Source organism: Dermochelys coriacea, chromosome 9 (genome assembly GCF_009764565.3).
Source record: "Dermochelys coriacea isolate rDerCor1 chromosome 9, rDerCor1.pri.v4, whole genome shotgun sequence".
Lineage (NCBI taxonomy): Eukaryota > Metazoa > Chordata > Testudines > Dermochelyidae > Dermochelys > Dermochelys coriacea.
The window spans coordinates 6,115,566-6,132,226 of record NC_050076.1 but is presented as its reverse complement, the minus strand read 5'-3'; the positions used below and the strand labels follow the sequence as shown (position 1 = coordinate 6,132,226).

The 16,661-nt window shown below is 41.6% G+C and overlaps 1 protein-coding gene across 2 annotated transcripts in view; it reads right to left on the bottom strand.

Moving 5' to 3' along the window:
* The window catches only part of LRCH3 (leucine rich repeats and calponin homology domain containing 3), a 113,011-nt gene that overhangs the window by 11,415 nt on the left and 84,935 nt on the right, over positions 1-16,661 (bottom strand). For both annotated transcript variants that reach the window (XM_043492757.1, XM_043492756.1), the window contains exons 16-20: positions 12,480-12,528; positions 11,868-11,979; positions 11,051-11,171; positions 7,657-7,794; positions 2,099-2,176 (exon numbers count right to left, since the gene is read on the bottom strand). In XM_043492757.1, the coding sequence (XP_043348692.1) occupies positions 2,099-2,176; positions 7,657-7,794; positions 11,051-11,171; positions 11,868-11,979; positions 12,480-12,528 (498 nt within the window). The remainder of the gene's footprint in view (positions 1-2,098; positions 2,177-7,656; positions 7,795-11,050; positions 11,172-11,867; positions 11,980-12,479; positions 12,529-16,661) is intronic.

Sequence of the window (16,661 nt, the reverse complement as noted above, 5' to 3'; positions counted from 1 at the left end):
CTTACGAAAGCTTATGCTCTAATAAATTTGTTAGTCTCTAAGGTGCTGCAAGTACTCCTTTTCTTTTTGCGAATACAGATTAACACGGCTGCCACTCTGAAACCTGGAATATGAGTGTGGCTCTATGCAAGATACTACCTTTAGAGAACAATAATTACAGGTAACTAGTTTGTACTCTTTAAAGGTAAGTATTTCTACATAGGTCCATACTTTGAGACATCCTTCTATTTCTGTAATCTCAGAATTTAAATGAAAGGAGACACACACAGGCATTTTTTCAACAACAGAAACTAGGCTGTTAGTCTCTGAGGTGCCACAAGTACTCCTTTTCTTTTTGAGAAACTAGACTGGCATTCTCATGCGGACATCCTATCTTCTCTGCTCAGGGGCAGAGGAGACATGTGAGGGCAAGTTAAGAGTTCCGGAGGGGAGTCATTCAGCTAAGTATTCACAAAGGCCTTGTTCTTCAGGAACTCTAATTTGAAGCTCAATGCAGGAGAAATGAGAACATAATAAGATTCTAGGTAGGTCAGTCTTGTCTGCCTCTGTGCACCTACATGCACCAAGGCAGATCTAGCATAATAGAGTCCATACCATAGACTTGCATTCAGTGCACAGACTTGAACAGTGTAGTAGATATGACCTACTATTTCACTTGTCCTCTCCCTTTAACTCCATGGAATGTGAACTCACTCTGAGTGAGACTGACCAAGTGAGTGATTCTGGTTTACTTCAGCACACCTAGTTAGTGCAGCACTCCAAAGTAACAGTGGGTCCCTCGCTGCAGTGGTCCAACATCATGCACCAATGAGTCTTAAGAGATTAATGGGCAGCTAAATAAGGTTTTTATCCTACATTTTTGATGGCTCAAGGCAATCAGCTGTAATACATCTTGGAAGTGAAGCTATCAATGACTTAATCCAGGCACATACTGCTTTAGCAGTGACTGTCCAGGAATCACTTTTAGAAGTAGTTATGAGTCATTGGGTCCATTTTTCCCTTTCAGAGAAGTCTTTCCAAAAGCAAATAGGATAAAAAAAACATGAAGCAAAACTGCAACATGAGTTCTAACACTTACTTTGTAATGTAAGGAAACATAGCAATTAATGCACGAGAGAGAAAAACAGCAGCAAAACAGAGCAAGTAGCTAGTAAACATCAAAGTTACCTTTGCACTGAGATCAGCTGGTGTTAGAAGTGAAGTGGGGAAGGAGGGAAAGAGAAAGAAAAGACAGTTGGACTATGATGTGCTATACTGTATACATAGGTTTCAGAGTAGCAGCTGGGTTAATCTGTATTTGCAAAAAGAAAAGGAGTACTTGTGGCACCTTAGAGACTAACAAATTTATTTGAGCATAAGCTTTCGTGAGCTACAGCTCACTTCATCGGATGCATTATGCTCAAATAAAGGCGTTAGTCTCTAAGGTGCCACAAGTACTCCTTTTCTTTTATTGTATATATATATTTCCATCTCTTCGCTCTTGCCCCAAGAGAGAATGTGCAGTGTTTTGGAAGGTGAAGAGGAATTCCAGAAGGCACTAGAGCTTGAGAGCAAGAACATATAACACAAGGAGTGGAGATCTATGCACAGATGACTACCCAGGAGAGAAGAGACCAATATCGTGGTTTCTTCTTAGACAATCAAAGTGTTCACATAAAATAACAGAGCAGTAGGTTTTGCTCTGAAGGCAGAACAGAAACCTTGGTACTTGGGGAAAAAACACTCAAAACTATATCATTTTTAAAAAAATGTTAAAGCCTCTTGGATTAACACCCAACATATGGTCTCAAGAAATCTGAATGACGTTTTTTCAAAACCAGATTCTTAATGCACCTCCTCATTCTGCTTGACAGAATCAGAGTGAATCCAATTATAATGAACTTTATCTCGATCACAGTAAGTGAAGCATATTCTTTGCAAACCATTATAGCGACTTTATTTTGCTTCCTGAAACAATGCAAAATCAAATCAGCTCTTCATAGTTATATGTACCTTACATGTGAACCTATAGTACTAAATTTGACACATTTGCATTGTCCCCAAAAATTTCAGAAAGATCTCAGTATACTTCACAATACAGGAATAGGAGGGGATTTACCTGAGGCACACCAATCTTTCTGCAAGCTTCCAGGAAATTCTCCACATTTCGTCTGCATTTTGCCATTGTTAGCTTAGGCTGCAAAGAAGCAGGAGAAGAAGGCATACAAAGTTCTTAATTGGCAGGATTTTTAAAAATAAAGCTTTTGAGTTAAATAAACTCATAATAAATCTGCAGACCAAAAACGCATTATGATGACATAAGCTTATCTAATTCAAAACAGAGCTCAACATTTCCTTAGAAAGGCAGGCATGAAGTGAAAAGCTAACTCACAAAGTGCTGAGATGGACATTTTAATGGAAAGAGCATTCTGATCTGTGCAAAATATCACACGAAGTGTTATAAAATAGGCTGCACATTTGGTGTCTATTTTGAGTGGCTGCAATAACCTAATCTTAAAAATACATTTAGAATAAAACATACATATAGACATTGCTCCAGTACGGTGACCTTTGAATTTCAAAGTAATTTTATGATGCGAACCAACCTGGAGCCTATTCTGAATTATTAAATTATATGCATGTTTAAAATGTATTTCAGTTAAAGAGGTACAAATAGAGCCAGATGAAACCAGAGAAAAGGGAAACTGCTGCCTAAGTTCTTTACAAATGTGTTTCATGTGGTTAACAGCAGAGTTCTAAATTGTATTTATCAGATTCTTCTTGAATAATGGGCATTTTCTGGTCAACTTCAACACTTTTACAAAGACCTTAACTACTGGAAAAAGAACAGACTAGACAAACAGAAACAAGACATGAGATGCCCCTTTTCTCCCTTGTGCTGGCTACCCACATGGTGAGTAACAGTGAAACGGGCAGCTTCTGTGAGGCTAATATTCCCCCATCTAAGCAGGAGGGTTGGAAGCTGGTGGAGCTTCGGCTCCACACCCTCAATGTGCCAGACAGCACAGCTGAGCTGGTACAGAGGGGTAAATAATCTGTGCCAGGATAAGGGTTGATGCAGATTTCCCCCTACTGGAGTAAGGAGGGAAAACAGAGCATATTATGGCTGAGTCACAATATAACCCCATTCCACTCTCAGGGCACTGCAACTATATGCTGCCTCTTACTCAGGGCTTGTGGCAACACCATGATTTAGCTCACAATGTAGACATGAAACCATCCAATTCCACTGAGGACAGGGCACAGAGAATATCTTCATTATGAAGCGAGTTTACTGAATAGCAGCTATATACATCCATTTTCTGAGGATTCTGTAATCTGCCTAAAATGCCATCATATCTAGTCTGTTATCTAAACTATGGGGACATCTGCATGATCAAACAAGACCATAGAAGACAAGCCATAATGATATGGTACACAATGCTGTAAGTGCCAGTTAGAGTTCTAACACAAGTACTGTCTCCAAAATAAATCAAAGCAAAACTTAACATACGTTTTTCAACATTTTCCCCAGTGACTCCCTTTGGTTTTCCTTTTTTATTTATATGGTCATTCACCTTGTTTTAAAACTGTAACAAGCAAAAAATCTGCCTTTATGAGAGCAAAATGCACATTATATATTCAAAATACACTTGTATATTTCAAGTAAGCAAGAGCCCACAGGGGGTGATGTCTTGTATAGCTCTGTTGGAATCTAACTTATGAAGCACACCTGTGGGTTTGCTACATGCAGTAAGGGAAAGGAGACAATTTCCCATGCTCCCACTGATCTTCAAGTAGTCCTTTAGGATGCCTAAAAAAACCCCAAAGAAATGAACAAACTTGCCACAACAATAGGATCAATACTGTAAGTGACTCCTCTTCATTTTCTGATTCTCATATCTTCTCTAGCCACATATGGTATTTTGGTGGCACACATTTTTAGTTGCCATTGATGAAGTTATAGATACAGGTACTTTTCCTGCATTACTTTCCAAAATTTCTAAAGCACTGCCCAAAATGTTGCAGTCAGGTAACACAGAAGTATCTTCTTAAGCAATTTCTATTGCTGGGTGTACTTACTGCTACAAACACTCCCAGAATACAGGAAGATTAAGTTCCTGTCCTACTGTTCTCACAAGTGTGTGTCTGGGCTTATCTGCGTTGTGCTCAAGGGACTTTGAACAATCTGATCAATATGCCCTATCAAAATTCCTAAGAGAAAGAGACGACGGTCATTTAAGTGGATCCAGGAATGGGAGTCTATTCACATCAATTGAGATGGAATTCTGATTCCCTATTTCTTTCTTACGTTTTCTGTATTGCTTTGCCACACATCCATTTAAATGCTATATATCCCAGCTATCTGTCCTTTTCTGTTTCTAAAACCTTTTGGCCCTCTGAAATATCCTGTTTTGGTTCTCGTATTGAATCCTGCCTTTTGTTTTACTAAAATATAAAGTTCTCAAGTCCTATAAGTAGTTCAATTAATAAAATGTGTGTTAGAAGTAACTATTTAAAACAGACAAACACAAATGTCACTAGTTTTTTATAGGTTTCAGAGTAGCAGCCGTGTTAGTCTGTATTCGCAAAAAGAAAAGGAGTACTTGTGGCACCTTAGAGACTAACAAATTTATTAGAGCATAAGCTTTCGTGAGCTACAGCTCACTTCATCGGATGCATTTGGTAGAAAAAACAGAGGAGAGATTTATATACACACACACAGAGAACATGGAACAATGGGTTTATCATACACACTGTAAGGAGAGTGATCACTTAAGATAAACCATCACCAGCAGCAGGGGGGGGAAGGAGGAAAACCTTTCATGGTGACAAGCAAGGTAGGCTAATTCCAGCAGTTAACAAGAATATCAGAGGAACAGTGGGGGGTGGGGTGGGGGGGAGAAATACCATGGGGAAATAGTTTTACTTTGTGTAATGACTCATCCATTCCCAGTCTCTATTCAAGCCTAAGTTAATTGTATCCAGTTTGCAAATTAATTCCAATTCAGCAGTCTCTCGTTGGAGTCTGTTTTTGAAGCTTTTTTGTTGAAGTATAGCCACTCTTAGGTCTGTGATCGAGTGACCAGAGAGATTGAAGTGTTCTCCAACTGGTTTTTGAATGTTATAATTCTTGACGTCTGATTTGTGTCCATTCATTCTTTTACGTAGAGACTGTCCAGTTTGGCCAATGTACATGGCAGAGGGGCATTGCTGGCACATGATGGCATATATCACATTGGTAGATGCGCAGGTGAACGAGCCTCTCATAGTGTGGCTGATGTGATTAGGCCCTATGATGGTATCCCCTGAATAGATATGTGGACAGAGTTGGCAACGGGCTTTGTTGCAAGGTTAGGTTCCTGGGTTAGTGGTTCTGTTGTGTGGTGTGTGGTTGCTGGTGAGTATTTGCTTCAGGTTGGGGGGCTGTCTGTAAGCAAGGACTGGTCTGTCTCCCAAGATCTGTGAGAGCGATGGGTCGTCCTTCAGGATAGGTTGTAGATCCTTGATGATGCGTTGGAGAGGTTTTAGTTGCGGGCTGAAGGCGATGGCTAGTGGCGTTCTGTTGTTTTCTTTGTTGGGCCTGTCCTGTAGTAGGTGACTTCTGGGTACTCTTCTGGCTCTGTCAATCTGTTTCTTCACTTCAGCAAGTGGGTATTGTAGTTGTAGGAATGCATGATAGAGATCTTGTAGGTGTTTGTCTCTGTCTGAGGGGTTGGAGCAAATGCGGTTATATCGTAGCGCTTGGCTGTAGACAATGGATCGAGTGGTATGATCTGGATGAAAGCTAGAGGCATGTAGGTAGGAATAGCGGTCAGTAGGTTTCCGATATAGGGTGGTGTTTATGTGACCATCGCTTATTAGCACCGTAGTGTCCAGGAAGTGGATCTCTTGTGTGGACTGGTCCAGGCTGAGGTTGATGGTGGGATGGAAATTGTTGAAATCATGGTGGAATTCCTCAAGAGCTTCTTTTCCATGGGTCCAGATGATGAAGATGTCATCAATGTAGCGCAAGTAGAGTAGGGGCATTAGGGGACGAGAGCTGAGGAAGCGTTGTTCTAAGTCAGCCATAAAAATGTTGGCATACTGTGGGGCCATGCGGGTACCCATCGCAGTGCCGCTGATTTGAAGGTATACATTGTCCCCAAATGTGAAATAGTTATGGGTCAGGACAAAGTCACAAAGTTCAGCCACCAGGTTAGCCGTGACAGTATCGGGGATACTGTTCCTGACGGCTTGTAGTCCATCTTTGTGTGGAATGTCGGTGTAGAGGCTTCTACATCCATAGTGGCTAGGATGGTGTTTTTAGGAAGATCACCAATGGACTGTAGTTTCCTCAGGAAGTCAGTGGTGTCTCGAAGATAGCTGGGAGTGCTGGTAACGAAGGGCCGGAGGAGGGAGTCTACATAGCCAGACAATCCTGCTGTCAGGGTGTCACTCTCACAGATCTTGGGAGACAGACCAGTCCTTGCTTACAGACAGCCCCCCAATCTGAAGCAAATACTCACCAGCAACCACACACCACACAACAGAACCACTAACCCAGAAACCTATCCTTGCAACAAAGCCCGTTGCCAACTCTATCCACATATCTATTCAGGGGACACCATCATAGGGCCTAATCACATCAGCTACACTATCAGAGGCTCGTTCACCTGCGCATCTACCAATGTGATATATGCCATCATGTGCCAGCAATGCCCCTCTGCCATGTACATTGGCCAAACTGGACAGTCTCTACGTAAAAGAATGAATGGACACAAATCAGACGTCAAGAATTATAACATTCAAAAACCAGTTGGAGAACACTTCAATCTCTCTGGTCTCTCAATCACAGACCTAAGAGTGGCTATACTTCAACAAAAAAAAGCTTCAAAAACAGACTCCAACGAGAGACTGCTGAATTGGAATTAATTTGCAAACTGGATACAATTAACTTAGGCTTGAATAGAGACTGGGAATGGATGAGTCATTACACAAAGTAAAACTATTTCCCCATGGTATTTCTCCCTCCCACCCCACCCCCCCACTGTTCCTCTGATATTCTTTTCAGAGTAGCAGCCGTGTTAGTCTGTATTCGCAAAAAGAAAAGGAGTACTTGTGGCACCTTAGAGACTAACAAATTTATTAGAGCATAAGCTTTCGTGAGCTACAGCTCACTTCGATGCATCCGATGAAGTGAGCTGTAGCTCACGAAAGCTTATGCTCTAATAAATTTGTTAGTCTCTAAGGTGCCACGGGTACTCCTTTTCTGATATTCTTGTTAACTGCTGGAATTAGCCTACCTTGCTTGTCACCATGAAAGGTTTTCCTTCTTTCCCCCCCCTGCTGCTGGTGATGGCTTATCTTAAGTGATCACTCTCCTTACAGTGTGTATGATAAACCCATTGTTTCATGTTCTCTGTGTGTGTGTGTGTGTATATAAATCTCTCCTCTGTTTTTTCCACCAAATGGATCCGATGAAGTGAGCTGTAGCTCACGAAAGCTTATGCTCTAATAAATTTGTTAGTTTTTTATGGCTTTGCTACACATTCTGCTTAGGCAAAGGAGACTGATATTTTGTTATCTCTGCCCAACATCAGAAAGAGATGTTGCATGTAGTCCTCACATGGACAATGAAACGCTATGATGAGACCCAGACAACTACAACACACTGTTACATCTTTGTATACTTACTACAGCAGGAGAGGGGACATGGATGCTGGGAACAGATCGAGGCCACACATGATTGGCTAAGTGGCAGAGAACAACTCCATCAGTAAGAGCTGCTCCAAGATCACTGGGCAAAGGCACTTTTAACCGTGACTCAATATTCTACAAAAGAATGAAAATCATGTATCACACAAAGCAAATAAGAATACAATTAAATCATTAAATACAGCTGCTCTTCTCAACCTTATTTATTCTGCAGCACATTTCATAAGAGCAGAACCTCTCATGGACCAACAACCCTCTTAATTCTCTGGGGTTTGGTTCTCAAAAGGTTTCATTCTGTGGACCACTAGGATTCACAACTGATCACAGTTTGAAAGCTATTGAGTTAAAAGAGTTAGTGCAGCACATGGAATTAAAATTCAGCAACGGAGACAAAAAGAACGTTACTCAAAATTGATGAAAACCACAAATCCCAGGGTGAGTAATCAAGGTCCAAGAAATGTATTCCACATCCTCCAGGTACTCAGAGAGTAGATGTACTATGAAAATAGTTGTCTTAAAGTGTAGGAGTGGAATGTAGTCACCAGAGGCAAGAGATAATATTTTCCCTACAAAGGAAAACTGAACTTCTACATTTAATCAGTTTAAGTTATCTTAAGCAGGAAAAGGCAATGAAGTGTAGTGGTTACAGGAGACGAGACCAGGGTTTCAATTCATGGATTCTATTCTGGTCTCATTCAATATATCATTTGCAGTCAACCTGTAGCCGTGTTGGTCCCAGGATATTAGCGAGACAAGGTGGGAGAAGTAATAGCTTTTATTGGACCAACTTCTGTTCGTGAAAAAGACAAGCTTTCAAGCTACACAAAGCTTAGAGCCTGCCTATTTCATTCAGTGTATGACCTTTGGCAAATCACTCTTCTGTATTTCAGTTTACATATCTGCAAAATGAGTTTGGTTTTACACTTAAAACTAGGAAGTAGGTTGTGAGGCTCAAAATATGCAAAGTCCTTTCAGATCAACAGATCAAAGGAGCTAGAGCTACATCAGTACAAAATATTATTTAGAGAACATGCTGGGTTACGGTTTCCTTTAAGTCAGGGGTGGGCAAACTACAGCCTGCAAGCTGTTTTAAGTTGGCCCCACGAGCCGCACCACATAGCTTGGCCCCACTCTGGCCGGGGCGCTGGGTCGGGCCAGACCACCGCAGCTCGGCCCCGCTCCGGTGGTCCAGCCTGGGCGCCGCACCAGCGGATAGGCTGTGTTCTGGCCGGGGGGGTAGGGGTGGGCTGGGTTGGGGGCTGCACCAGCAGCTGAGCCCCGCTCCATCACTGGGTCGGGGCCGGACCACACGGCTTGGCCCTGCTCCGGCGCTCCGGCCTGGGTGCTGCGTCAGAGCTGGACCATACAGCTCAGCCCTGCTCTGGCACTCCAGCCAGGATGCTGGGTCAGGGCCCCATCATGTGGCTCGGACCCACTCCAGCTCTCCAGGGCTCCGGCTGGGGTGCTGGGTCGGTGCCACACCACGCGGCTCGGCCTCACTCTGGTGCTCCAGCCAGGGCACAAGGTTGGGGGCTGCACCATGCGGCTCCCGGAAGCCACGGCATAGCCCCACTCTGGCTCCTACGTGCTCCAATGGGAGCTGCAGGGGCAGTGCCTGTGGACGGGGGCAGCGTGCAGAGCCGCCTGGCTCCGTCTCCATGTAGGAACCGGAGAAAGGACATACCGCTGCTTCCAGCAGCCGCTTGAGGTAAGCGCCGCTCAGAGCCTGAACCACCCTGAGCCTCTCCCCACAGCCCTGCCCCAGCCCCGATCCCCCTCCCGTTCTCCAAACCCCTTGATCCCAGCCCGGAGCACCCTCCTGCACCTCAAACCTCTCATCCCCAGCTAGAACCTGCACCCCTGCCTCCTGCCCTCCAAAGCCCTTGGTCCCAGCCCAGAGCACCCTCCTACACCCCAAACTCCTCATCTCCAGCCCCACCGAGAGCCCACACCCCAACCCCAATTTTGTGAGCATTCATGACCCGCCATACAATTTCTATCCCCAAAGTGGCCCTTGGGCCAAAAGTTGCCCATCCCTGCTTTAAGTGCATGAGTGGAAGAAAAAAATCCATTCCAGTGAAGTGCTTATATTCACTACTGTATTAGAATCAGCATTTACGGAATGGGTAAGAAGTCTTATTCCTTGAAAAAGTCTCAAACAATTACAATGATAACTTACGTTTTTAGGTTTCATAGTAGAAGCCGTGTTAGTCTGTATCCGTAAAAAGAAAAGGAGTATTTGTGGCACCTTAGAAACTAACAAATTTATTAGAGCATAAGCTTTCGTGAGCTTCAGCTCAATAGTCTCTAAGGTGCCACAAGTACTCCTTTTCTTTTTACATTTCTAGGCACCTTTCATCACAAAAGATTCCAAACCACTTTACAGACACTTCTAAGAGTCACTTCCTGCACTATGGAAATGCAACCATCTCTGGGGTGAAACACCGCAGCAGCATAACAGACCATAGCATTTTTATTATTTATTATGTGTACTGTGATAGTGTAGTGCCAGTCAAGGACCACAACTCCACTGTGCTAATTTCTGTACAAACACAAAACAAAAAGACAGTCCCTGCTCCTCAGAGCTTACCCTCTAAGGGCTTGTCTTCACTACCAGGGTAAATCGACCAAAGTTACGTTACTCCAGCTACATGAATAAGGTAGCTGGAGTTGATGCATCTTAGGTCAACTTACCCCGGTGTCTTCACTGTGCTGTGTCGACAGAAGACGCTTTCCTGTCGATTTAGCAGGTCTTCACTAGACCCGTTAAATCAACACCCGCTGAATCGATTGCAGCAGCATCGATCCCCAGCCAGTAGTGAAGACAAGCCCTCAGTATAAGACAGGAGACAACAGGCAGATACCGACAGATGAGCAGTAAAAGGAAACATGATATTAGTTAGCAGTGGTCTGAGCATATCATTGCCTAACCATTTCCAAGCTTTTTGGTAGGCATCATGGCAAAAGGAAAGTTTTAAGAAGGGATTTGAAAGAGGACAATGTGGTGGCTTTACGGATGTTTGCAGGGAGTTCCTCCCAACTGGGACGGGCAGCCTGGGAGAAAGCACAAAGATGCTCTTTAAATCTTCAAACAAGTGGGCGATGAACGCTGGCTTCATTGGCAATCAGGTGGGAGTAGACAACTTGACAGTGTATGAGAACTGACATTACACGACAGGAGTAAGATGAAGACTACTCTATCTAACTGAATGGAAAATTTTTAGCTTGTGAAGTTACTAACATTTAATCTATCCAAAACACTATGGCTGGCACTGGTTAAATGAAGCAAGTCCAAAACAACGAAGAAACATTTGTAGCTTACTTGCAGTGAATTTGCTAAAATGCTTGTACACTAGTTACTGCTAGTACACACCTTCCGCAGTTGCTCTATTAGCTCCAACTCTTCCTCACGTTGCTTGGAGTTCTGCCTTGCTCTAGGGTCTGTAGAATCATGAGGAGGACATGAGGCAGAAGAGGGAGATGAAGCAACAGCTAGAAAAACAGCATGAACGAAAGTAACAGACTGAGTTTGGTAGAGAGGTATTCCTTTAATGCAGTATTACACATGCACAGTACGCAAGTTTGGGTATAGTACATTGCTATTCACAAACTGATTTCCTCCATTTGATTATTCATCTAAGCAAGGCTTAGATGCTGTTAATTTTCTTATGCCCAATAAACACTTGCATAAAAAGGATTAATTTTAGATAGCTGAAATGTTGCTTTGTACAACTTTCATCAATCTTACTACAAAGGTATGAATTCTGGTATGTACTACAGCACAATGCAAAGTCTATAAAGCTGACTTTGTCACGATCAAGGGGCTTAATAAATAGCATCACAATAGCCTCTGTATAGGTGAAAGTACAAATCCAGGAGAGCACAATACTAATCTCCCCACACACACACACACACACACACACACACGCCACAAATTTGCACATCATATTCTTTGATATTTGTTAAATTTATTTATTACCAAGACAAAAGTATTAGACTTATTACAAATAGGACTATAATGGTTTATTCTAAGAAAGTTTAGCGACTGGTGTCCACAGATAGGTTTATAAGCTAATTTCCTGAGAATAAAGCTACTGCTGCCAAGATAATGCAATTGTGCAAAAAGTGGTTAACATGGAAGTTAATATAACTTTGTAATACAGTCCAGCTTCTTCAGCTATATAACCTACCTTGTTAATTTCATCCTTACAGCTGCTCGGAAAAGGAAACTCTCAGGTCGCTGGGAAGGGTTTCTATAGGAAGGAGGAGCGGCAGTGCCAGGATACAGAGAGGAAAGATGGACTGAACAAATGTGGAAAGGCACAGGAAAGGAGAGGAGGGGAAAGAAGAAAAAAGGTTACAAGTTTAATAGGAAATGGGTTCAGCACTGTAGTAATTAAAAGAATAAAATTATAACCTAATGACAAGATAAATTACAGCCATGCATGATAAAGAATAGGGCAGAAAGAGGCACCTTCAAGAGCACTTGCATGCTAAGCACATTCCATGCACTTTTACCAACAAATTGTTTCATTTTGTATTTAATGCGTCATTAGGGCAATGCCAATGCCAGAGCCTGGAAAATGTGGAGCCCCACCACTTCCCACAGAAGGTGCCAGCAGCTCTGTGCTCTATTTATTTCTATGATTCAAGAGAGAACTTAACAACAAATCAGACCCACAGACAGAGCAGTCCAGCTTATGGATAGGAATGACATCCTTAACAGTCTTACTTACGCAAGCAAGCAAATTTAACCTACTTTATCCCTTCTTTTTAGACTTTTTGCACCTCTCTCCTGTTACCTGTTTGAGTAGTAGGTGAACCTGGTGAAATAGTAGATCTGTCATCACTCTGTGGACAAATAAATAAAACAGCATTAATGATCCTTATTGAGACAGGCTACGACTAGCTTTTCAGAAGTTACCGTCCACCTAGACATATTTCAGAAAAAAAAAATATAAGAGAAAAAACAGCCTATTGTTAAAAAAAGATGTACAATAGGCACTTGTTTTGCAGAACTGATGGAAGTCATCTTCTTCAAGGAATAAAATGGTGAAAGAGGTATTGCTTCCAGAAAGGACAGTGGCAGTGCTGTGTTTGAATATTTTTCAGGGTGGGAACAGAGACATTACCTGTTTTTCAATTAAATATCATGCAAAACATGCAAGACAATGGCTTTGATCCGAATACACAGCCCACTCTAAATCTTCGCAAGAGCAAAATTAGTATTAATTGAATTTCACTCTCCTGCCCACCCTCAGAGTAATATTGTAGTTAGAACTAATGAAAGTTCAGATTAAAGATGAGTTAATGATGGATTAATGATTTCTTGTGATTAAGGTTTTTCTGTCAATATAATAAAGTTTCTATAGCAGATGGTGATGTACAGGATAATCATGTTTTATGGTAAGAGTAACCTTGTAAAGAAAAAAAAGCAGGGACATTTCCAGTAAGCTACAAGTCAGTAGATGTTTTAAGGGAAGATAAAATAAAAGAAATGGTGACAGGCAACAAGAATCTGAGAATCAATCCATACAGAGATTGAAACCCTGTTAGCTACTAACATGTTTGCATGGTTTAGGCTCACTGAAGACAGGACCAAAAAAGTTAAAGCAACGTAAAACCTACTGCAATTTAATCAGGTCAGTCAAATTCATAACCTCTGAATTTCAGATTAGAAGCCGACAGACTAACACATATTAAAATAGAATTGTGGATCTGAGAGTTTTTGTTGGCTTTACTGGTGAATAATAGCTAGAGATACCTCGACAGATCTGAAGGCATGAGCAGGTGCCCTGTTGATTCAACCCTGACAGCGACTGAACACAGAAAGAAAGAAGGCAGTACCAACATTAGCGAACAGTTGACAGGATGCGCCCAGGCAAAATGCACCGGTAAGATTAAAAGGGCAGGTAATTACAAATGTTCAAGTGTTGCAAAGATATTAGTGGGAAGAGATAAAAATGCCAGAATATTTATTTGCTAAAGCTAAAATACAATTAAAATTTTCCTACCCTCAAAAATATTAGTCCATTATTTGAAAGATGAGATGTTCATTTAAAACAAGAACACAATCACATCAAAAGCAGAACTAAGAACAATCATACTGGTAGAAAGCTCTTCAGTCATATACTGCACTGGTCACCACACTCACTGACGCAGAAGCCACTAATTAAGTTTAAGCACTAATCAGAAATGAACAGATTTTTTGTACACTTTCAAAATACAAATTTCACGTTGAATTAAATAGGTTGTTTTCCTATTAACTTCATGAATGTGCAGAAAACGTCACCACCTGATTTGCTCCAAGGCACAAAACAGTACTGGCCTATAAGGAAACACACACCCACATCTGATTATTTGCACAATGAAGAATTTAAAAGTGATATTTGTGAGTTAAAAGCAAGCAAGGTAAATAAAATCCCAGAGACAGAAACTAGGCTATCAGAGAAGATGTCCGAAATGAAGCTTTTCAATGCTTTAGTGAGCAAATTGCTATCATATTTTAATAGATGTCAAAGAGGCAGAAGATGAACTACTCTTCATGTTTACACAGTGGTTCTTGCTTTTTCCTGGCAGAAGTTTTTAAACCAACAGGTGCAGCTTGGGGACCAAAGTCTCAAAAAGCAATATTTGGTGCCCTTATGCTGGCTAGCTATGGATCCATCAGCTGTTACTTCTGCTCTCAAATATGTGCAATGAGTGTGATGAAAAGGCTATGGCCTACATAGTCTGCTAGAGAACAAAGGAGAGTCCACATAAAGACACGTTGACTCTACACCCTGACCGCTAAGTCTTGCCCATGATTCAACACACAAAGGACCTGTAGTGTGTCAACATGGCAAGTTATAGGGGAGTCTGGATCAGGCACACAGTTTTTTTTTTTTTTGTTTTTTTTGTCTTTTTTTTTTTTGTTTCATGTTTGTCATCACAATTTCACTGTGGTTCTACCCAGTCCTACGTTTTCCTGCACACATGAAATGCAAACTCAGAACTGTGCCCTTAGATTTTAAGTGGCACAAACTAGACTATATTCTTCAAGTTACTGGAGAGTATACTCAAAGCAGCACAGTTCAGGAGCTGGATGAGTAAAGAAGGGACCAATACTTTCCAAAACTGCTTTCAAATAATACTTGAACATATACAACACAACAAAGGTTACTACCTCCAACAACCATCTAGGTGTAATGTACACACACTTGTTTGTTGAAATCTTAACATGACTGTTACTACACTGCCCCTTTCGAAAAAGAGACAGTAAGAAGTAATCTCTTACAGAAGCTATGTGCAGGGTCAGCCTTAAGCACAAGTATCTTGGTAGTCTTAGTAGCTCACAAGACAGCTCCCTCACCACATTAATATAGTGGAGGGAGGAGAAGGGGTGTTGTGAGGCCTGGTTCTTGCCTGGGGCACAGTTGACAAAACAAGTAAAGAACCCACAGGCTTTTAAGTAATGCCTAAAGAAAGGATTTGCGCAGGCCACAACATTAACTTAACACTTTGTTTCTATAAGAAAAGACCAAGTCATCCCTGACACAGGCTAACAGAAGGGCTTATACACAAATCACACCACCATCAGCAGGCAGAGGGAGGAAAGAGCAGTACACAAAAGGGTAAGACAGCCACAACAGTAACACACTGCATGCTCTTCACCTGTTTGAGAGTCCCCGGCCTTCTTTTAATGGTATCGGTGTTATTGTCAATCTCAAAGACAAAGAGAGGCTCAAAGCCATTCTGTCAGGGATAGCAGAGGAAAGAGAGAGGAAAAAGAGGAGGAAGTAAAGTGAGACGAAGAACCATCTTGAGATTCAAAGACAAAGGAACCAAGATACTCGTCTTGGGGACAGGCTCAACAATTCATTCCTAAAATATGCTGTTGTAAACTCTTCACTTGGCCTCCATGCTCAACTCTTATTACTGAAATCATAAGAACTTCCCCTCACTAGAACTAACTGCAGCATATAGAGATGTACAGAGCAGATCAAAAGAACAACTGTACCCTAGATGAATCAGGATATTACAATTTAATGTCTGTATTATGGGTGAATTCAATAATTAAGTATTTAGATACTGAAAAGGACACCCTCTGTCTGATAGTTAGAAAAATCAAAAATACAAGTTACGATATGGCTAAATCCTGCTCACTTTACTCTCACAATTATTACTGCACTGCAGTAGTGCTTACAGGTCCTAATTGTGGATCATGGCCCCAACGTACTAGGTGCTGTTCACGCAATGAAAAGATGGTCCCTGACCCAAAAGCATATGATCCAAGTATAAGATGAGACATGACAGGTGAATACAACAAACAGGGTGAGGGCCCAGGCAACCATGAAAGGACAAACAGAGTAAAAAGCAGCGGTCGCAGGACAGGTTGAGACCTTGGTATTGTCAATGCAAGTAACCTCAGTTATAGTCAATGGGACTACTTTTGTGAGTAAGGCAAGCAGGATTTGGTTCTACTGTACAACTGACACATGGATAACAACCCCCTTTGGCCCCCTTCAGAGAACACCGATTTCTCGCTCTCATTTTTTTTTTTAGCAAACTTTTAGTCGGTCTAGCTGAAATTAATCAACAAGATTGAAGTTCTTCAATTAAGAAATTAATCATCACAGTGTGCACATTTCCGATACTATGGCCTAACTCCACTTGTCATGGAATCACCTTAATTCACACACATTTAGAAGAAATATACAACTAATCTGTACTACTGTTAGTGCTTACAGGAATAGTATGTGTATCTGTGCATTGTGAGGACAACAGACATTTATAAAAGGAGAGTGTACCAACAAAATAAAGTACTACAGCTGAAAGTCTACAGCTTTTCACAAATCACAAAACTAGGCAAAGTTTATCTTTACAGCAACCATTCTCATGAAGGGCAACATTTACACAGAGATCCAAGAAATATATGGTGTGAGACTTCAAAAGAAGGCTGCCAACTTAAGTTCCTTTTCTGTTACCACTTTATGCTCTTCTTG